At 40.8% G+C, this 21,074-nt stretch overlaps 3 protein-coding genes across 6 annotated transcripts in view; all 3 read left to right on the forward strand.

Moving 5' to 3' along the window:
- The window catches only part of LOC102303453 (SEH1-like (S. cerevisiae)), a 16,652-nt gene extending 5,636 nt beyond the window's left edge, over window positions 1-11,016 (forward strand). Inside the window, exons 5-10 of one of the 4 annotated variants that reach the window (XM_042224162.1) lie at window positions 484-582; window positions 3,783-3,923; window positions 4,090-4,244; window positions 5,836-5,989; window positions 10,127-10,249; window positions 10,429-10,724. In XM_042224162.1, the coding sequence (XP_042080096.1) occupies window positions 484-582; window positions 3,783-3,923; window positions 4,090-4,244; window positions 5,836-5,989; window positions 10,127-10,208 (631 nt within the window). In that variant the 3' untranslated portion in view covers window positions 10,209-10,249; window positions 10,429-10,724. Of the gene's footprint in view, window positions 1-483; window positions 583-3,782; window positions 3,924-4,089; window positions 4,245-5,835; window positions 5,990-10,126 lie in introns of all 4 variants that reach the window. The other 3 variants (XM_042224163.1, XM_042224160.1, XM_042224161.1) reach the window with 3 other exon arrangements.
- On the forward strand, window positions 6,318-10,127 carry LOC121815085 (nucleoporin SEH1-like). The gene is made up of 3 exons (XM_042224165.1): window positions 6,318-6,738; window positions 6,905-7,059; window positions 8,649-10,127. Exons 1-3 carry the CDS (start codon window positions 6,566-6,568, stop codon window positions 8,804-8,806), a joined length of 486 nt encoding a protein of 161 aa, XP_042080099.1. The 5' UTR covers window positions 6,318-6,565; the 3' UTR covers window positions 8,807-10,127.
- A 398-nt stretch (window positions 11,017-11,414) lies between the features above and the next one.
- The window catches only part of cep192 (centrosomal protein 192), a 43,201-nt gene continuing 33,541 nt past the window's right edge, over window positions 11,415-21,074 (forward strand). The window contains exons 1-16 of the mRNA XM_005930187.2: window positions 11,415-12,173; window positions 12,810-13,054; window positions 13,379-13,489; window positions 13,971-14,128; window positions 14,537-14,598; window positions 14,928-15,078; window positions 15,209-15,324; window positions 15,452-15,541; window positions 15,783-15,935; window positions 16,088-16,238; window positions 16,424-16,644; window positions 17,483-17,605; window positions 18,271-18,426; window positions 18,595-18,865; window positions 18,964-19,113; window positions 19,221-19,285. Of these exons, the coding sequence (XP_005930249.1) occupies window positions 12,882-13,054; window positions 13,379-13,489; window positions 13,971-14,128; window positions 14,537-14,598; window positions 14,928-15,078; window positions 15,209-15,324; window positions 15,452-15,541; window positions 15,783-15,935; window positions 16,088-16,238; window positions 16,424-16,644; window positions 17,483-17,605; window positions 18,271-18,426; window positions 18,595-18,865; window positions 18,964-19,113; window positions 19,221-19,285 (2,151 nt within the window). The 5' untranslated portion in view covers window positions 11,415-12,173; window positions 12,810-12,881. The remainder of the gene's footprint in view (window positions 12,174-12,809; window positions 13,055-13,378; window positions 13,490-13,970; window positions 14,129-14,536; window positions 14,599-14,927; window positions 15,079-15,208; window positions 15,325-15,451; window positions 15,542-15,782; window positions 15,936-16,087; window positions 16,239-16,423; window positions 16,645-17,482; window positions 17,606-18,270; window positions 18,427-18,594; window positions 18,866-18,963; window positions 19,114-19,220; window positions 19,286-21,074) is intronic.

A 21,074-nucleotide genomic window follows, 5' to 3' on the forward strand; every position in this document is an offset into this window, starting at 1 on the left:
CGAGAGTTGAGGCTCAGGTGTGAAATGTATGGTTTTCAGGGTTTTTATCGGTTTTCAGCGTTATTTTGTTATCGTTTTTATCGTTAACTCAGTTTTCCTGGGTCTTTTCACGTGTGTTATGAATAAATCTTCTTTTTTTCGGTACCGGTACTAGTTTTATTTTGTTGTATTTATTCGCGACACCTTAAAGGCCGGTCCGTGAAAATATTGTCGGGCATAAACCGGTCCGTCGTGGCAAAAAAGGTTGGGGACCGCTGTGTTAGAACACATTTTCAGTTATTGTGCTCATGAAATAACACAATTACTACCACTAATTCTTTCAATAAAACAGCTTACAGCTAAACTTAATGTGACTTATAGACATGCAGGTATGACAACATCATGAATAATGCTATGCAAGTATCACTTGACTTTTTCATGTGTATGTAACACCATGCTGATAACAGTCTGCTGGTGTAACCACGCGTTGTTTCCTACCAACAGCTCACGTGCCCATCCTCCCATGTTTGCTGTGGGGAGTGACGACAGCAACGTAACATACGGTGGGAAGGTTCAGATCTACGAGTACAACGAAAACACACGGTGGGTATTCATTATGAGGTTTCAAGAAGAAAATAAAAGACCGATCTGAATGTTTGAAAATGTTTTGGAAAAATTCTGTAAAGATGAGATGAAAAATACTCAAAGGATAAATTCAAATGGTTTATTATTTAGATAAGTTGAAAAAATTAAGCAAGCAAGTAAATGAAGAAACAAGGCAGAGGAGAGAAAACCCCAACAATCCCCTCTGAGCAAGCACTTGGCGACAGTGGGGAGGAAAAACTGCCTTTAAACGGGCAGGAACCTCCGGCAGAACCAGGCTCAGGAGGGGACAGTCAACGGCCGGGACTGGTTGGGGGGGTTAACAGAGGTGGAGCAAGACGAGGCTACATCAGGTGAGGAAGCAGTAGCGTCTCTCCTCCGGAACAAGTGGAACCATTTTCTCTTTTTTTTCATGCACTTTTCCACGAGCGCTTTTTTCTCCAGGATGAGATTTCTCAGCTCATCGATGGTTTCTGGTTTTGTTCTTCAAGTTTCTCACATCTTTGTTCCACCTCTTCTCAATGTTGCTTGTTGTTCTTCAAGCTTGTCTTTGAGTTGTTTGGATGTTGCCTCCTGTATCAGCTTGTCCTTGTGCATGTCTGCATTTCTCTGTTGGACTCTCTTTGTGCTTGTCTTCCTAGACTGCTCGTTTCTTTTCTGGATTTCTTGGAGCGTGAGCTGCAGGTCTTCATGTATTTTGTCTTTTGTTGTTTTTGGCCTGCATTTGAGTGTTTTCACGCTTCAAGTTATTATATTCCACCAAAATCCCCTTAACGAGCTCTGAGTTGTTTCTCGCATTTTGCTCGATCCTTTTCTGCATCTGTGAGCAGCGTTTCTCCAGTTTGTCCTTTTCTTCTTCCACTTTAGTTGCTTTGTCCTCCAGCTGATTACAAAACTCTTGCAGTTTTAGATTTTTAGACTCAAAGTCTCTGGACGATACGCTTTTCCTTCTTTCAGTCTTTCTTGTTGTTGCTCTTTCTGTTGAAGAAGGTCTTTATTTTGGCGCAGTGTTTCATCCAGGCTTTCTTTCAGCATTCGGTATTTTTCCTGCATGCTCTTCAGTTCGTGCTGCATGTTCTTTGCTTTTTGTCATGCTCTTCCTTCTGTTGGAGGAATTCTTTCTTTTCTTCCACAGCTTCATGGAGCTGTCTTTGGAGGAGCCGATTTTTCGGTCCATGTATTGGAGATCCCATTGTATCTTATCAGTCATCGTTTTCTTGTCTTGGAGCTGGTTGGTCATTTCTTTTAGTTCTGCACTCTTTTGCCTGTTTTCTTTAATGAGGTGCACAATCTGCTCTCGGGTCTGAGCAAACTTGATTCCCCAGCCCTCATTAATAATTTTATGTCCGGCTGGCGCTGTTGTCTTTCTTCCAGCTCTTTATTTTGGGCTTCCATTCGTCTACACTTGTCCTCCAGTTGAAGTTTCTCTTCTTCAATTTGTTGCATTTTTTTCTGGAGAAGGTAGTTTTCCTTCCTACTCTCCTCTAACGCCCTTTGGAAGGATGAGACGCCATTTGGGGAAATTGGCCGGCCACGCCAGGAAGGAGAGGCGGCGTAATCTTTTTGAATTGGTTGTTTTTTTCTTGGAAACATGTTGGAGTTTCTATACGATGACTTTGAAGAGCTTGTGGTGAACGTTTTGTAGGCTGCAAACACAGATGCTGCTGAAACGAACTAAAACTTGCTGTTTCTCACCCCTACTTAAGGAAACAACATCAAAGGACCTAAGATTCTTAAGATCCTTGACATCATCACTCCCTAAGCCAATGAGATTGTCACAAGACATTTTGGAATGGCTCCAGAGCCGTAGGTTGCCGACCCCTGATCTAAAGGGTATAACAAAAAGGGGGAGCTTCCTGCTCGAAAATGAAATGTCCCCACTGGGCGATCGTGGCTCACGAGTTAGCCTTGTAATCGGAAGGTTGCCGATTCGAGTCCCGGCTTGGACAGTCTCGGTCGTTGTGTCCTTGGGCAAGACACTTCACCCGTTGCCTACTGGTGGTGGTCAGAGGGCCCGGTGGCGCCAGTGTCCGGCAGCCTCGCCTCTGTCAGTGCGCCCCAGGGTGGCTGTGCTGTGCTACAGCATGTAGCTTGAACCATCACCATGACATTAGTGCGTAATCGGTAGGAATGAACTGACTACGTGGTCTACAAGAATCGCCAACTTTGCGCCGTGCCTTCGTTGTTGCTAATGTGAACGCTATACAAATACACCATAGTTACATTTTCTGGGCGTGGTGCTTACACATATCTAGACAAAAAACAGATGGCATATCGCTCCTATTTTTAATTATGTCACTACAGCCCAACCTATACTCTCATAGTAATCTGATAAAGACATAATTGTGGTGTTTGTGTCTTGGTCGCAGTTCAAATATGCTGGTTAGTTGTTTTTACATCGGATGAAATCTCGTATACTTGATTTACATGCATCAATTTTTAGGCAGAAGTGCTTTGAGTCTTCAGCACTTATCATGTAGGCACGTTCTTTCACTGATCCTCACGGAAACTTGCACCATATTAAATCGAATTTTAATGTGCATCGTATTCCCTTATTTCTCTGCGGTTTTTTGAGGTTACTATCATGTTAAATGACAATCAAACAATAGAGCAAAAATTGTGTCCCAATTGGATGCACAGACAGAAATAGCATTTCACAATCTTACATGAGAGATCAGCTCTTGTCGCAATGTATAAGTTCATCTTCTGTTTAGTAATATTGCGTTTAGTTTACATGAAGCAAGGTCTTCTCTACTAAAGTTATGGTTGCATCTTGCTATTTAATACTAGTATTTTTTGAAATTTCTGATTTCCGGTTCGTTCATCCTCCAACCCTAATTATGCTGTTAATTAGTGAGTACCGTGCCCCCGTTCCTCCTAGTGATTTTGTTGATAGATTTTTCTATAAAGAGTCCAAACATTGATATCCATCGTTGCACATGGTGCGATTGGCTAACAGATAGTGAGTACTGCTTGTATTTACTGTGGTCCGATATCCCATGTATATTATAACAAGAATGTCTTTTCTTTGTTTGTCATCAGAATCATCCGGAACAATAATCCGCTTAATGCATCATGAACTGTGTGCTTTCAAATTGCTTGAATTTGACCCTGAAAATGTGTATGAACCCTGTTATTAGTATGAAAATTGAATATGATCCAAAATAAATGACAGATTTTAATATTTATCTGTTTAAAAGGAAATATGCCAAAGCAGAGACACTCATGACGGTCACTGATGCGGTTCATGACATCGCGTTTGCTCCAAACCTGGGAAGATCTTTCCACGTGCTCGCCATTGCAACAAAAGATGTTCGAATATTTAAGCTAGTTCCGATGAGGTGAGTGTTTGCACTCTGTCTTATGGAAGGCCACAATGCACAGAAACTGGTGGAGTCACACAAATACTGCACTGAAGCCCTGCATGCAGTTCCTGAGCAGATGTTCTCTTTTTAAGATAATGCAAAATAAATATTCAATTTCCTGTTTCTTGTGTGCTCCTGACAGGAAGGAGAGCACGTCCACAGGACCCACCAAATTTGAGGTGCAGATTGTGGCTCAGTTTGACAACCATAACTCCCAGGTGTGGCGTGTGAGCTGGAATATCACCAGCACCCTGCTGGCCTCCTCTGGGGATGATGGCTGTGTGCGCCTCTGGAAAGGTGAGGGGGCTCTTAACAACTGCTTGTTTGTCTTCCTTTTACTTCAGTGACAGCTTTAGTAAAAGCTGTTTAATGTGGCTGTTCAGTGAATAGTACTTTTCACTAGGCATTGAATGACTTTTGTTCACTCATAGTTGGCATTGGTCATTTCCAGAATAAAGGATTTGTTGGTTCAACTGTGTAAAGAAAGCTGACGTTTTTGCACAGGTTCTCATCAAACCACAACAACTTTTTTATTCTCTACTGTCCGAGGTGCAAATACCTACTTGTGAATACATGTTGTAATCAGGTTAACCACTGTGTCTGTTTTCAGAGTATTGATTCCAGTAATCAAGCAGACTAATACTGGCAACCATTATGTCCTCCAGTTAGGAAACCTTTGCCCTCCTACCAAGCTTCAGGCTTTGTAGCTGTGTAGCAGCAGTTGCTGCTATTAATACTAGGAATATTGATTTAGTCATAGGTTAAATTGTGCAGTTATTCAAGTCATTCCACACCAGATCATTTGGAAGTGGTCCATAAGTTTATATGAAGTTGCTTCTTGTTTGAAAAATATTGGATAGATTGGATGCTGTAGTGTCTGTAACTTTGGGCGTTACCTGGATGTTTGATCTACCTTGATCCATAGTTGGGTCTTATTCAGGTGTGTCTATATACTGGTAAATGGACTGATACTTGTATAGCATCTTTCTACTTGGTTTATAATTCAAAGTGCTTCACCAAAACACACATTCATACAGTGCTTCTATCTTTTTTTCCAACATCTGCATACACACTCACACTCCCGAGTATTCAGCCTGGTGGAGTCAGGGAACGATTATTTTATTGTTTATTTGGTTTTAAAAACCAATTTTAAAAGATCTTAACAGTTTGTTTGTGCTGTAGCAGACATTGTTTCTATACTCATAACCAAGCATCCTGACTGAGCCTACCTCTTTGTTTGTGTGATGCAGTTTGTATCAGCAGCAGGAAAAACCATAGCTTCTCTTTTCCAGGTTAAAAAATTTCATTTTGTTTTGTTACGAAATGCATGTCTTAAAAGTTGGGCTAAATAGAAGTGTCAATTTTTACAAACTCCGTGCATATAGTACATCTGTTGATACGCAAGTATAGTCACAGAGTTAGCAGTCTGTCAGCATTAAAGAATTTACCTCTGCTTTGTTCTCCACAACCTGCTCTCCTTTTCTGAGAAATATGTTTTTGAAGCTGTTAAGTGCTACCTCCGAGTCCATGTCTGTTAAATGGTGTTTGTTGCTGAGCCAGCATTACACACTGGTTTTGTGATAGTTTTTACACTGACACAGATATGGGAGGGCTTCAAAAATCTGAAAGGAATGAGCTCAAAGTGCTAAAGCTGATAAATCCCTTCACAATAAATGGTTGTGCAGTAACTGTGTTCATAGCAACAAGTAGATTATCAAATGATTTGTGTGCTTCAGCAAAATGCACTGGTCTGGAGGAACACCAGATATTCAAGTGGAGAAAAGAGCCCCACTTGAATATCCTATGACAGTGAAAAGTTCAGCTGTCAGATTCTCCTTCTCCTTTGTGTACGAAATAAATGCCGACTTTTCCTTCTGTCTCTGTGCAGCTAACTACATGGACAACTGGAAGTGCACCGGCATCTTGAAGGGAGATGGAAGCCCACTTACAGGTTCATCCGGTCAGCCCTCAGCCATGAGTACTGTGCTGGGTTCCTCTGTTCAGTCTTCCCAGAATGCGTTGAACGGGATGTCTGCAGGAAGGTAGGTGGCGTGGCACGTCTGACGCCACTCACCCAGCCCTGCTCAAGCCAGTCAGAACTGACAACTCTGGGTTTTTTTAACGCCTCACCCTGACTGGGAGTACAGCTGCTTACTGACAAGCGTGTTGGACTCGCACTGATCCCGTGCTGCACTCATGCAAAGAGCTTGGCTTCTGGTTTTCACCACACAGGTTATCTACATTGTGCCTGTGGAGCCGGATGTGTTGTGGTGGTGATTTCCTCTCAATTTATACTGATGCATGTAATATGAATGGTTCCACTTTGCACCGTGAGTGCAAGGACTAACTGTTTCTCTGCTGCATTTTTCTCTTTTAACAAGAGGGGGACAAAAGACATTTAAGTCGACCTAAGATGATTTGTTTAAATTTTTGCAAGGTCTTACTGAGGTGATGCAAAGTGAAACATGCTTTCTTCTTTTTTGGTAATGTGCTGGAAAAGCTTGAAAATTGACCTTGAATGTGCTTAAAAATTGCTTGAATTTGACCCTGAAAAATGTGTATGAACCCTGTTATTAGTGATGCACTAACCATTGAATTATGAAGACATACCAAAATAAATGACAGATTTTAATATTTATCTGTTTAAAAGGAAATATGCCAAAGCAGAGACACTCATGACGGTCACTGATGCGGTTCATGACATCGCGTTTGCTCCAAACCTGGGAAGATCTTTCCACGTGCTCGCCATTGCAACAAAAGATGTTCGAATATTTAAGCTAGTTCCGATGAGGTGAGTGTTTGCACTCTGTCTTATGGAAGGCCACAATGCACAGAAACTGGTGGAGTCACACAAATACTGCACTGAAGCCCTGCATGCAGTTCCTGAGCAGATGTTCTCTTTTTAAGATAATGCAAAATAAATATTCAATTTCCTGTTTCTTGTGTGCTCCTGACAGGAAGGAGAGCACGTCCACAGGACCCACCAAATTTGAGGTGCAGATTGTGGCTCAGTTTGACAACCATAACTCCCAGGTGTGGCGTGTGAGCTGGAATATCACCAGCACCCTGCTGGCCTCCTCTGGGGATGATGGCTGTGTGCGCCTCTGGAAAGGTGAGGGGGCTCTTAACAACTGCTTGTTTGTCTTCCTTTTACTTCAGTGACAGCTTTAGTAAAAGCTGTTTAATGTGGCTGTTCAGTGAATAGTACTTTTCACTAGGCATTGAATGACTTTTGTTCACTCATAGTTGGCATTGGTCATTTCCAGAATAAAGGATTTGTTGGTTCAACTGTGTAAAGAAAGCTGACGTTTTTGCACAGGTTCTCATCAAACCACAACAACTTTTTTATTCTCTACTGTCCGAGGTGCAAATACCTACTTGTGAATACATGTTGTAATCAGGTTAACCACTGTGTCTGTTTTCAGAGTATTGATTCCAGTAATCAAGCAGACTAATACTGGCAACCATTATGTCCTCCAGTTAGGAAACCTTTGCCCTCCTACCAAGCTTCAGGCTTTGTAGCTGTGTAGCAGCAGTTGCTGCTATTAATACTAGGAATATTGATTTAGTCATAGGTTAAATTGTGCAGTTATTCAAGTCATTCCACACCAGATCATTTGGAAGTGGTCCATAAGTTTATATGAAGTTGCTTCTTGTTTGAAAAATATTGGATAGATTGGATGCTGTAGTGTCTGTAACTTTGGGCGTTACCTGGATGTTTGATCTACCTTGATCCATAGTTGGGTCTTATTCAGGTGTGTCTATATACTGGTAAATGGACTGATACTTGTATAGCATCTTTCTACTTGGTTTATAACTCAAAGTGCTTCACCAAAACACACATTCATACAGTGCTTCTATCTTTTTTTCCAACATCTGCATACACACTCACACTCCCGAGTATTCAGCCTGGTGGAGTCAGGGAACGATTATTTTATTGTTTATTTGGTTTTAAAAACCAATTTTAAAAGATCTTAACAGTTTGTTTGTGCTGTAGCAGACATTGTTTCTATACTCATAACCAAGCATCCTGACTGAGCCTACCTCTTTGTTTGTGTGATGCAGTTTGTATCAGCAGCAGGAAAAACCATAGCTTCTCTTTTCCAGGTTAAAAAATTTCATTTTGTTTTGTTACGAAATGCATGTCTTAAAAGTTGGGCTAAATAGAAGTGTCAATTTTTACAAACTCCGTGCATATAGTACATCTGTTGATACGCAAGTATAGTCACAGAGTTAGCAGTCTGTCAGCATTAAAGAATTTACCTCTGCTTTGTTCTCCACAACCTGCTCTCCTTTTCTGAGAAATATGTTTTTGAAGCTGTTAAGTGCTACCTCCGAGTCCATGTCTGTTAAATGGTGTTTGTTGCTGAGCCAGCATTACACACTGGTTTTGTGATAGTTTTTACACTGACACAGATATGGGAGGGCTTCAAAAATCTGAAAGGAATGAGCTCAAAGTGCTAAAGCTGATAAATCCCTTCACAATAAATGGTTGTGCAGTAACTGTGTTCATAGCAACAAGTAGATTATCAAATGATTTGTGTGCTTCAGCAAAATGCACTGGTCTGGAGGAACACCAGATATTCAAGTGGAGAAAAGAGCCCCACTTGAATATCCTATGACGGTGAAAAGTTCAGCTGTCAGATTCTCCTTCTCCTTTGTATACGAAATAAATGCCGACTTTTCCTTCTCTCTGTGCAGCTAACTACATGGACAACTGGAAGTGCACCGGCATCTTGAAGGGAGATGGAAGCCCACTTACAGGTTCATCCGGTCAGCCCTCAGCCATGAGTACTGTGCTGGGTTCCTCTGTTCAGTCTTCCCAGAATGCGCTGAACGGGATGTCTGCAGGAAGGTAGGTGGCGTGGCACGTCTGACGCCACTCACCCAGCCCTGCTCAAGCCAGTCAGAACTGACAACTCTGGTTTTTTTTAACGCCTCACCCTGACTGGGAGTACAGCTGCTTACTGACAAGCGTGTTGGACTCGCACTGATCCCGTGCTGCACTCATGCAAAGAGCTTGGCTTCTGGTTTTCACCACACAGGTTATCTACATTGTGCCTGTGGAGCCGGATGTGTTGTGGTGGTGATTTCCTCTCAATTTATACTGATGCATGTAATAAGAATGGTTCCACTTTGCACCGTGAGTGCAAGGACTAACTGTTTTCTTAATATATAAAAGGAAAATAAATGTGTTTATATGAGTTTGATACGTGGCCGTTCTTTCAATTTCTAAAGCTATTTTGGGATACAGAACAGAAACATTGTGCTATTAGGTTGTATTCTGTAAATGAATTTGATCAGCTTCAGTCAAAAGTCTCAACATTTGACATCATGATTAAACTGAAGTGGAGCAGGAATTTTGTGATCATTAGGTTCTGAGCCGATAGCAAATGTCAGTCTTTTTACTGTTTTTGTTATTTATTCCTCCCATTAGTTCTGCCTGGTCTTTTTAACCAACACAAAATGAATATCAGCTGCTGATGTTGATAAGTACCATCTTATATTAACAGACATGCTGATATCACCTGATACAGGCATTTGGCCAATATATGAATGCATCCTGAATACTTTCTCCTTATTTTTCTCTTTTGGATTTGAATGTATCCTTGAACAAGTAGTGCCAAACTCTTTGCTGAGCAGAAAGGACAGCTTGAATGAGCCGTATTAACAGAGTGTAAACACACACACACACACAGAACGAGTGTGAATACAGCCACTGCGAGCCTTGAATGGAGTGATAACACATTCCTCTTTTTATACAAATGAAATGTATCCACACCTGTTATTACTTCCTATTGAAACCATATTTGGTCTGCTGGCTCAGCAGCTGTTCTTGTTTTTAGCCTTCATTGTTCCCCCCTCATTCGCACATGAAGCACCAGGAAAATTTGAACGATAAATAAATTGTGTCTAAGCTCAGAGTGTGGCTGTATTTATGTTCAACTCCACCATAACCTCAGACCTAACAAAAATTTGTACGTACGTGTTTTTGACTCAACTTGTGATTCCCCTCTAACCCGAGTAACACAATATCTGTGTATTGTAAGCCAATTAACTCAGTTCAGTTGAATTTAGGCGTTTGCAGAGCAGCGTGTGGAGTTTTTCATGTATCAGAAACAAGTGTGAAGTGAGCTTTGTTTGAAGTAATGTGCTGTTGTACTGCTTATTGCATGCAGGATTGGCAAGAGAGCTCCCTTTGCTCCTCCCCTGCGGCAGCTGACCTCTCCAAAGATATACCAGCCACCCGCATATTACTAATGTGTCTTGTGCATCAGCTCCCACTTGCCCATATTTAAAATGTAAGACTCTGTAACACATTTCACAAATGGATTCTGGGTATTACTGATTGAAACTTTAATTTTTGGCAACAAATCTGGCATGAACCTTGCAAAACATTGATTCCTTTCTTTTTGTGCTTAAACCTTTTTTTTTTTTTCTTTTTTTTTAAATGTCACTGTCTTCCCTCTTACCTTTTTAGTGTCTGGACCAAACATGCATCCTTCTCCTTTTAATTTCTCTTTTTTTGCTTCCTTTTATTTCTTCACCCTCTGTGTATTCCCTTTGTTGTCTTTTCTTTCCGTCCACGTATTTGCCGTCTTTGTCTCCTCCTCCTTCTTTTTCTTACTTCAGGTATTTCTTTCCTCCTCTGGACCCCCCTAGAGCGGGTATTGTGTATGGTCATCTGCTGCCTCCTTCCTCCCTAATAGAGCACTGTGATACTGAGCCCATTCAGCCTCAGCAGCAGCCTCTTCCCCACAGGCTGTCCTCCAGGGCACTGCTGCCCTTACCAGAAGCTGAAGGGCAATGATTTTTTTTTTCTCTTCCCCTGTGTGTTTTAGTTACATAAGACAGGGTATCATTTTTGAAATAGTTTTGGATGAAAAAGAAAATTTCCTTTCATTTCTAATAAAGATTTTTTTTTTCACTTTTCTAAAGGTTTATGTTTTTTTTCCCTCTGCATATTATTAAAGAAAACCTTTGGAAGATCTAATGCGTTGGTACAGAGAGTCATTTAAATAATGTATATGGTATTGTGTGAATAATAAACTCAGCATTTTTAAACTAAGCTGATTTTTTTGTTGTTGTTGGGAGGGGGGCGCGCAATCATCGGGTATGGTTGGCTGGTAAATTGGAAAACTTCTGTCAGTTGTGTCTGAAAGGGGGACATGTTTGTCTTTCTGCTTATGGAAGTCTATAATTAGAATGGGTGGAAGTAAGACTCAGAAATAAATGATATAAAGGGGGTGTTATTTTTGACTGCTTCTCCTTTACAATCAAAGAAGAAGAAAGGCATAGTCATTCCACATGATTGACTGGAAATAATATGATGGTCATCTTGGGCCAGGAAGTTTAAAAAAAATCTTTTTAAAAGCTCTTGAATCTATGTTTGTCCTAGCCATTTATAAAACTTGGTGATACCTGGTAGCTCTTGGACACTGATGTGTTTCTTTAGGGCCTAACCATTAGTTGCATATTGTGTTATACAACTTTTTCCTTTTTAGTGTGAACAGCTGTCTTTTGGCTGTGCTATACATTTCCTTGGCGTTATTTGTGAAGAATCACATGTCAGCAAGGGGCTATTCTCCTGCCAATGTCGCTCCAAAATTAGGCAAAACTGACAATATATGCCATTAGTATTTTCACAGAGGGTTAACATTGACAGGGAGGACAACATTTCATATCGTGGCACTCCTAATAAACGGAACGCATGGGATGTGGGATGACAACTCTTTCAGCAGTCAGCTGTTTGCGACCCTCGGTACTCTTGCAGCTGTTTGGCAGGACATACGATACAAGAAAACCCTCACTTGGCCATTAACGACTTGTGTGACACGCTTTGCTTAATAACTGGGCGCTAATTCATAATAAATATAACAACCTATCAACTATTGCAGATAATTTAGTGGTATACGTATTATCAGATAAGTTGTGGCTGGAGTTCAAAAGAGCACATTCCGTCTTTAATTCATCTGAGGACAAGAGCTTTACTGATAAATGAATGAGCACTTTTCTTAACCGCCCCAAGCATACAGTCATTGGCCCCAAGCTGCCAAATCCATTGGAATGACATAAATAGTAACCAATCATCATTGGCAATTTCCTCCCTCATAGGTTTTCTGTCCAATCCGCGTCGTCTAAAATTGATTAAGTCCCGCCTTTGTGATATGACGCTCACGCGGGCTTCCTGTGGCTTCTGGGCGCTGTTTGGTCCTACGAACTATTGTACGGTTTGTTTGATATGTCAGATTTTAAGTAATAATGATGAGTTATTTCGAAGTTACATTTGGCTACACTTGGTATCGCATTTGAACCGTTTATAAGGACAAAGTTCGAGTTGGAGAAAAACTATTTATCCCTGGGCCCGCTTACTTCTGGAGTGTTGAATGTGAGTTGAAGTCCGACAAACGTTTATAATTGAATTCCCTTGCTGAAGTATAACAGTCTAAGAAGAAATAATTAGCGAGCAGGTGAAGCTTGATCACTTATATGTGCTGTCTGCAAAATGTCTTCTTACACACTCTAACTTAAAGAACCAAAAACATTGGGGTAGCTTAAATTTGCAACGTGCTGGCGAGTTCCACAGACCCTTTTGTTTTTAGCAAGTAGCCTGTTAGCTTAGAAGTTAGCCCACCTAGTGTAGTTGGCTAGTTAAGTTCTCTTAATTTGTTTATTCAATAAACTTGAACCGTATTCCTGCGAAACAACATGTATGATGACGTTCCCCAAAGAAAATACTTAAGTCAATAGTTTTCACGATTGAAAGGTGGTATTAAGAAGCTGATGTTTGCTAAATAAGCACACGAATGGGCACAAGATGTGTTTTACCTGGTCCTTTATTGCTACCGTTCATTTTTCTAGATATTACAGATGGTCATCACCTGAACGGAACCTAAGCCACATTTGGCACTCACCCTGCTCCCTTCAAAAGCAATGGCAGACAGTTTTTACAAACTGGAAGATGAACCCTTCCCAAGTTTCCTCTGCAAGTCTCTGGACAGCGCCAGTGGCCGCCCCACACTGGGAAATGTGACATTAGGTTCAGGCCCAGGACTGCCGGTGGCTGCCTCTACTGTGGCTAAAATTAGACGCGAATCTGACAACAGGTGGGAGTATGCTGTTGGCTTTGGGCTGATGTGACTTGTTTTAGAAATGCTCTGAGGCTAAAAATAGATCTCAGGTTCTTTGTTTGCAATACAAGGATGGCAGTATTTCAAAAATGCCTGCTAAAAAACAAACAAACAACTGTGTATATTTGTTAATGAAAAGCAGCTCTTTGTGGTCTCTGACATGTTTAACAAAGTTTATAGGTAATATATTAATTCTGGGTGAGCATATAGGTGCTAAATGTAATTAAGGGTGCTGATAATTATTTACAGTTGATTTTTGTGTTAACAAGCTGCTTTTTGCACTATTTGCTCATTTTATAGAGACGATCCCATTGAGGTTTCATACCTGGATGGAAGAGTGCTGCAGCATTCTGGTCTACAGTCATCTGAAGTAGAACAGCCCAAGTTTGCCCTCAGCTTCAAAGATGACATGTGAGTATAGAAATACATGTAGTTCACGCTGCTCATTGTTGCCTGTAAAATCTCTGTTTAAAAAAAACAAACAAAAAACTGTAGTGTGTAATACTGCAGCCAACTTCCAATTGTTGGATCAATAGTCAGGATAGATGTTTTGTAGTTTGAAGGATGAGAAACCAAATACTGAAATGTAGTAACTCTAATCTTTAGTGTCGATTTTACTTGAGGTGTGTACCGTTGTCATCTCTTTGAAAATAAATGCCTTTTTAAAAAAAAAAAAAAAAAAGTTTCAAATGCAGTGAAGTGGATACACAGCTGTTGTTGTTAGTATGAATTTAATGTTTTACTCACACACACACACACACACACACACACACACACACACACACACACACACAGTATAAACCTGACTAATAGATAAGTAATTACTTTAACTCTCCTTTGGTGTGTTTTACTAATGTGTTCTGAATTTTTTACATCCCTGTCATTGTTACAGGGATAATGCAGATGACTTCATTGCAGCCCATCGTCTTTCAGACAAGCTTCTGAAGATTAATCTGGATGAGAGTGCATCCAGAAATCAAGGCTCCATGCTGGGCCTTGCTACTACACAGGCAGGCTCAGTATGTGGCCATCCCACAGAACTTGGAACAGGTAAATTCTTGTGCCCCTGGCTCTATTGACTTTTTCAGGCACACGTTAAGTAATATTTCTGGCTTCATCAGTCTATTTAAGTGACTCCGTTCTCCATTCAGATTTAGCACACAATTTAAAAGTGAGCTATGTACTACTTGAATGTGTACTATGGTTCTTTCTGTTGCTGTTGTGGTAATGCAAAGAACCATGGCACACGTGAGTTACGGCCCTTAAATGTAGTTAATAACTTGAGTGTTGCTTGTTCTTATAAATCAACCGCTTCATACTGATCTGTTATGTAAGAGTGTTTGCCTAAAGTTGTTTTGTTTTTTGTTTGCTTGAGGCTTTTGGGGGGCAATGTGTACATGCTCATTTGATCCACCTGTACGAAAGTGTTACTGATGAACTTTGTGTCTCTTCTAACAGATCTGTCAACAGGGCTTCTGACATTTGCTCATTTTGGACATAAAGATGTCACAGACAAAAAGGTACCACCTTTCCATACATGCTGATCAGTTTCCTGTTGATTTATATCTGTGTGATGTGTCATGAGACTGCTGTCCAAAGATTTGGACTATTTCTTTCCCTACTCATTTTCTGTGTTCTATATTTTCTGTCGTGATGTGCAAAAATACAGAGTTTGACTCGCTGTTTAAAATCCACCATTTCACTTCTTCTAAACTTTTGAATGTCTTGATATCTAGCTCTTTCTACAATGCAGTATTTTTGTTACAAGTTTTTTAAATCAAACTCACCTTTTTTATTTGCTCACAAAATTTCTGTAAAGTTGCTTTCATTGCATTCCTCTGTTGTTCAGTCCATACAGGTTCAGGCCTTACCATCTAGAGTTGAAAACAACCAGATACTGAGGGAAGGAGTGGGCAGTGACCATTTTAGTGACAGCAACTCAAGCTTCCTGGCCAATGAGAAGCTCATGTCTGTGGATAGTATGAATAGCGACCTAACAGGTAAGTCAGACCTTTAAGTCCTTAGAGTCACGCTTTGTACATCGTTCCTATTTCAGTTGGATGAATTTAACACCGAGCAGGGGTGATATTTGTGATTCAGTCACACACATACTTGGTGTTTGGTCACCAGATGATGACATTGATGTAAACAACCTGCCTGATGATGAGCTGGAGCTGTACTTCAATAAGCTGGTCCCTCCTGCTATGCAGAGAGGCAGAGTGGAGGGCCAGGAGATTCCTGCAACTGTAAGGCTCTTTCTGCTCTACTTTGCTGACTTTACTGACTTATACATTTTACTAGCACCACTTTTAAAAGAATGCAAGCTAAAATCTTTGTTTCAGAGTTCTCGCTAACACAGTATATCTTTCATAGGGAGTGCCAGGTGCTGCTGATGTCCTGTCCAACCCAAGTTCTACAGAGCCTGAACAGTACAGAGATCAATTCCTTGATCAGTCTGATCAGGTGAGCATGTTGATACATTGCTTTGTGACTGTGTACTGATTTCAGCTCAGGCAGAGAATGGTAACTTGTGTTTGAAACTACAGGTCAGTTTAGACAGCTGACCCCAAAAATAAGGGTTTAGCAAGAACCTCGTTTGCTTGACTTTTGGTTTGCTTGTACTTTTCTTAATCATATTTGGGCCAGATATTAAAAGCTGTATGTTTTACTTTCTCTCAATTAAAAAAAAAAAAAAAAAAATCAGGAGGATTTCCAGATGCCCGATGTGCGCCTGGCTGCCACAGGTATGGACTCCTGTCCAGCCAGTGATGAGGACACAGAGGATGAGCTGGAATCTGCAAGAAGGAGCAGTGATGCTGCCAGGACTCGGCTGCTGCCAAGCACATCCAGACAGCTGGTCAGAAATACAAAAAGAAATATTATCGGATATTTTTACATTTACATGTTTTGGTCACCAGTAGATCCACTGTTTTATTTTCAATCAAAGTGAACTGCATTCTCAATATTGTTTTACTTATTGCATGTGTTTTTCTCTGTGTGAATCGACAGGTTGGACAAAGCAACCGTCCCACTTTCAGGCCAGGTCTAGAAGGAGGCAGTTCTGAGGATGAGGCTTCCAGTGGTCGGGGTGGTGCATCCTCATCTGGGATTGGACACAGGCGATCCGCTGAAGGTCAAGTCATCAACCCTCCTGTCACAGGTATAACACCCATCTTTAATGTTTGCTGTGTGTGTCTGTAGTTGTAGTAGTAGTAGTGACAAAACTGTCATACCACAATCCCGTCATATCGTTAAACCAGCAGTAGATTATGTGAAAATGAGAAACAAATTTCCCGAGCGTCTTGTATAACCCACAGTTTTTTGTTTGGTGCTGTGTAACATCAGGAGATGGAGGAGGTGGGGATGGGAGCAGTGGCAGTGAAGAAAGTGGAAACGATGGAGGAGTGTCGACCATGCCTCTTCCAGCAGCAACTAATGTCCAGACCACCTACGATGCCCTGCGTGGGTTGGGGATTGTGGGTAGCAGTGCTGTTGGTGAAGATGAGGACGATAATCTGAACGGTCTTCCAGTACATGGAAGAATCAGCCTTCCCAGATATACAAAGGTACGAATGGGCTCTGTACTCGGTAGTTGGTGGCAAATAATTATTTCTATGTCATGGTTAACATGACTGTGGTTTTAAGACATGAAATTTCTGTCATTCCTAAATGTTTGTGTTTTCTTTTTTTGGTTGTCCTTGAAGTAAAAGTGAAAGTTAACACTTAAAACATATCTTGATTGCTTGATTTCAAATTCATATAGTGTTAAGAATGATTCCCTTATACAGATCTTTATGAACCTGGCTTTCTGAAAACAACAGGTTAATTGAATTAAGCTTGTGATAGTTATTACTCCTTAGCTATAAAAGGTTGATGGGGTATTAGTGTCACCCCATCAGGGTGACCTCAAGATCAGAGGTCAAGTTTTCTGAAACTCTTGTGAATAAGATGACTCGATAACGAGGCTATGTTGGACTTTCAAATTGATACCATAGGTGTGTCTACTAGAAATCTCACTGAATCCCACTGACCTTGACCTCAAGGTTAGAGGTCAAGTTTTCTGAAAGGCACCTAGGATTTTCAAATTGATACCATAGGTGCATCTATTAGGAAGCATTGGGGTAGTAGTGGTAAACACCAATATTTTCCTTTTTGTTGTAGAAGTTGTGAAATCTATTTATCAATGCCAAATGTAAGTTTTACCTTTTTGATTGACCATAAAGGCCTTTGCAAAAGCTATGACCAAAAAAACCCCACATTCATTTGTTCATGAAGTTTACAATTAAGTGTTTCACCGTTTGGACCCCTGATAGATGGAAAATATAACTCGGCCATGACTGTGTGTGTTTGTTTTTTGTCTTTTTGCTTTAATTTTAAGTAAAAATGTTACTTTTTTATTTTCAGATGGGTGACCGTGTGGGTCCTGTTGGAACAGGAGAGACCAGCTCCTCTCTGGGGATCTCTGGGGCATCTCAGAGGCTTTCTCATGTCAGCTGGAGCAAGGCCCTGGACAGACAGGAGGCACTGGTAAGTACAAGTGCTATATGTAACTGCAGTTGACCAGCTCGTGGTCATTTCAGTCATGCATGGCTATACTTATTATATATTGTGCATACTATGCTGTTACCACTGTAATAGTGTTTTGCACATTTTATCTTATATTGTTGAACTCAATTGTTGGTGCTTTCTCCTTGAGTACTTCACTATATGTCAAGTACTGACAAAGCAAGGATGTTATTAAAATGTACTTGTTTGGTAATTGGAGTAACAGTATTAATATTGCAATATCATGGGACCAGTTTGTATTTGGCTTACAAAAGTAGAACATAAGGAAACCTAACAGTAAATTTTAGGTGATTTAATAATCAAAAGATCGGTAACCCCAACAACTGAAATAAAAATATTCAACAGAGCTTTCATTCAGTGTTTGGTTTGAGCTCATGCTCAGGATGCTCAGGTATTCAAAAAGTTATGTGTCATCTGATTCTCAAGAACATTAAATTGCTGTTATGAATCCTGTATTTTTACTTCACTTATGACATTTAAATATTGTTTTTTCCGTACACATAACAAATAGTGCTTCACACTAAATGGAATGATTTGGTAATCAATCAAAACGTTGGAGGTACCAGTAGTTATAATGAGCTTTAAAGGCTATATTTGCTCATGTTTTTTGTAATTCTGAATGTCAGGATGCCATGGAGAGCACAGACTCTGGGCCTGCAGTTGACAGACTGTTGGACTCTGTCTACCTGAGGAGTGGAGCTGCACTGAGAAGACCTCAAGATTCAACAAACCTTACTGTGTCTCACCTTCAAGGAACCCAAGGGAGCTTCCACCTCTCCCAGGTAAATGGAGGTTAGGGGGTGAAAATCTCTTGTAGACCTGAGTGCCTGTTTAAAGCCAACTGTGCTAGTCCTATTTTTGAGCATTTATATATTTATAACCCTGCAACTTTAACACATTTTGAAATAAAATTACATACAATACATTTTTTTTCAATACCTATGCCTCAGGTGCTGGTTCCAGATTGTGATGACAAGAATGACGATGATGATGGAATAGATGAGCTTGATGGTGCCAGGCCCTCCTTGGGCTTAAGAGGAGGACCCTGTGGTGATGTTACTGCTGCTGAGGTTTCAGACAGTACCAGCGAGGATGACAACAATCCCCTCTCCACATCCCTGGAAGCTAAGTATTTCTCCCAGAGCTTCCACCGGGAGCAGGATGATTCAGATGATGGCTGGAACCATTGCCCAGACAACCTAGAGCAGGAATTTCAACGAGGTAGGTGGTTGTTATTCTTGAATAAATACCGAGGCTCAATTATGATGTAAAAATCTGAGACTGATGTAACATGTTAACAACACTGCTGCTCCCCTCAGGTGCCAGTGCCACTCATAATGTAGTGTATCAGAATGAAGAGGGGCAGTGGGTGACAGACCTGGCATATTACTCGTCCTTTGAAAAAGAGATTGCCGGAAAGGCCTCAGAGAGTGCTGCCCAGTTTGAGACAGAGGATTTTGTTCCTGCAAGTATGGTCCACAACTCTATTATAATATTAGATTTATATACTACACTGTTTCATTTGTATGTAATATACATTGATTGAGTTTTTGGATTATGTTTCCTTCTCTTGCAGGTGACGCTATGGACAAGATAGTGAAGGATCAAGAAGAATTTGAAAAGGAGCACCAGTTCATGCAGGTACATATCACTGCCTCACCAGAGTTTTTGCTGGCATATTATTTAGAGCGGTTTGCTGCCGCCATACAATAAAAGAAGGTAACTTGAAGTTTCTGCTGCACTGTTATGAGGTTTCAAGAAGAAAATAAAAGACCGATCTGAATGTTTGAAAATGTTTTAGAAAAATTCTGTAAAGATGAGATGAAAAATACTCAAAGGATAAATTCAAATGGTTTATTATTTAGATAAGTTGAAAAAAAAGTTAAACGAGCAAGTAAATGAAGAAACAAGGTAGAGGAGAGAAAACCCCAACAATCCCCTCTGAGCAAGCACTTGGCGACAGTGGGGAGGAAAAACTGCCTTTAAACGGGCAGAAACCTCCGGCAGAACCAGGCTCAGGAGGGGACAGTCAACTGCCGGGACTGGTTGAGGGGGTTAACAGAGGTGGAGCAAGACGAGGCTACATCAGGTGAGGAAGCAGTAGCGTCTCTCCTCCGGAACAAGTGGAACCATTTTTTATTTTTTTTCAGGCACTTTTCCACGAGCGCTTTTTTTCTCCAGGATGAGATTTCTCAGCTCATCAATTGTTTCTGTGTTTTGCTTTTCAAGTTTCTCACATCTTTGTTCCACCTCTTCTAATGTTGCTTGTTGTTCTTCAAGCTTGTCTTGGAGTTGTTTGGATGTTGCCTCCTGTATCAGCTTGTCCTTGTGCATGTCTGCATTTCTCTGTTGCACTTCTTTGTGCTTGTCCTCCAGCTGCTCATTTCTTTTCTGGATTTCTTGGAGCGTGAGCTGCAGGTCTTCATGTATTTTGTCTTGTTGTTGTTTTTGTGGCTGCATTTGAGTGTTTTCACGCTTCAAGTTACTATATTCCACCAAAATCCCCTTAACGAGCTCTGAGTTGTTTCTCGCATTTTGCTCGATCCTTTTCTGCATCTGTGAGCAGCGTTTCTCCAGTTTGTCCTTTTCTTCTTCCACTTTAGTTGCTTTGTCCTCCAGCTGATTACAAAACTTTTGCAGTTTTAGATTTTTAGACTCAAAGTCTTGGACGATACGCTTTCCTTCTTTCAGTCTTTCTTGTTGTTGCTCTTTCTGTTGAAGAAGGTCTTTATTTTGGCGCAGTGTTTCATCCAGGCTTTCTTTCAGCATTCGGTATTTTTCCTGCATGCTCTTCAGTTCGTGCTGCATGTCTCTTTGCTTTTTGTCATGCTCTTCCTTCTGTTGGAGGAATTCTTTCTTTTCTTCCACAGCTTCATGGAGCTGTCTTTGGAGGAGCTGATTGCTTCGCTCCATGTATTGGAGATCCCATTGTATCTTATCAGTCATCGTTTTCTTGTCTTGGAGCTGGTTGGTCATTTCTTTTAGTTCTGCACTCTTTTGCCTGTTTTCTTTAATGAGGTGCACAATCTGCTCTCAGGTTTGAGCAAACTTGATTCCCCAGCCCTCATTAATAATTTTTATGTCCGGCTGGCGCTGTTGTCTGTCTTCCAGCTCTTTACTTTGGGCTTCCATTCGTCTACACTTGTTCTCCAGTTGAAGTTTCTCTTCTTCAATTTGTTGCATTTTTTTCTGGAGAAGGTAGTTTTCATTCCTACTCTCCTCTAACGCCCTTTGGAAGGATGACACGCCATTTGGGGAAATTGGCCGGCCACGCCAGGAAGGAGAGGCGGCGTAATCTTTTTGAATTGGTTGTTCTTTTTCTTGAAAACATGTTGGAGTTTCAATACGATGACTTTGTTTCTGTGGTGAACGTTTGTAGGCTGCAAACACAGATGCTGCTAAAACGAACTAAAACTTGCTGTTTCTCACC

This window comes from Haplochromis burtoni, unplaced genomic scaffold, assembly GCF_018398535.1.
Source record: "Haplochromis burtoni strain Fernald_Lab_line unplaced genomic scaffold, NCSU_Asbu1 Contig_130, whole genome shotgun sequence".
In the NCBI taxonomy this organism is placed as follows: Eukaryota; Metazoa; Chordata; class Actinopteri; order Cichliformes; family Cichlidae; genus Haplochromis; species Haplochromis burtoni.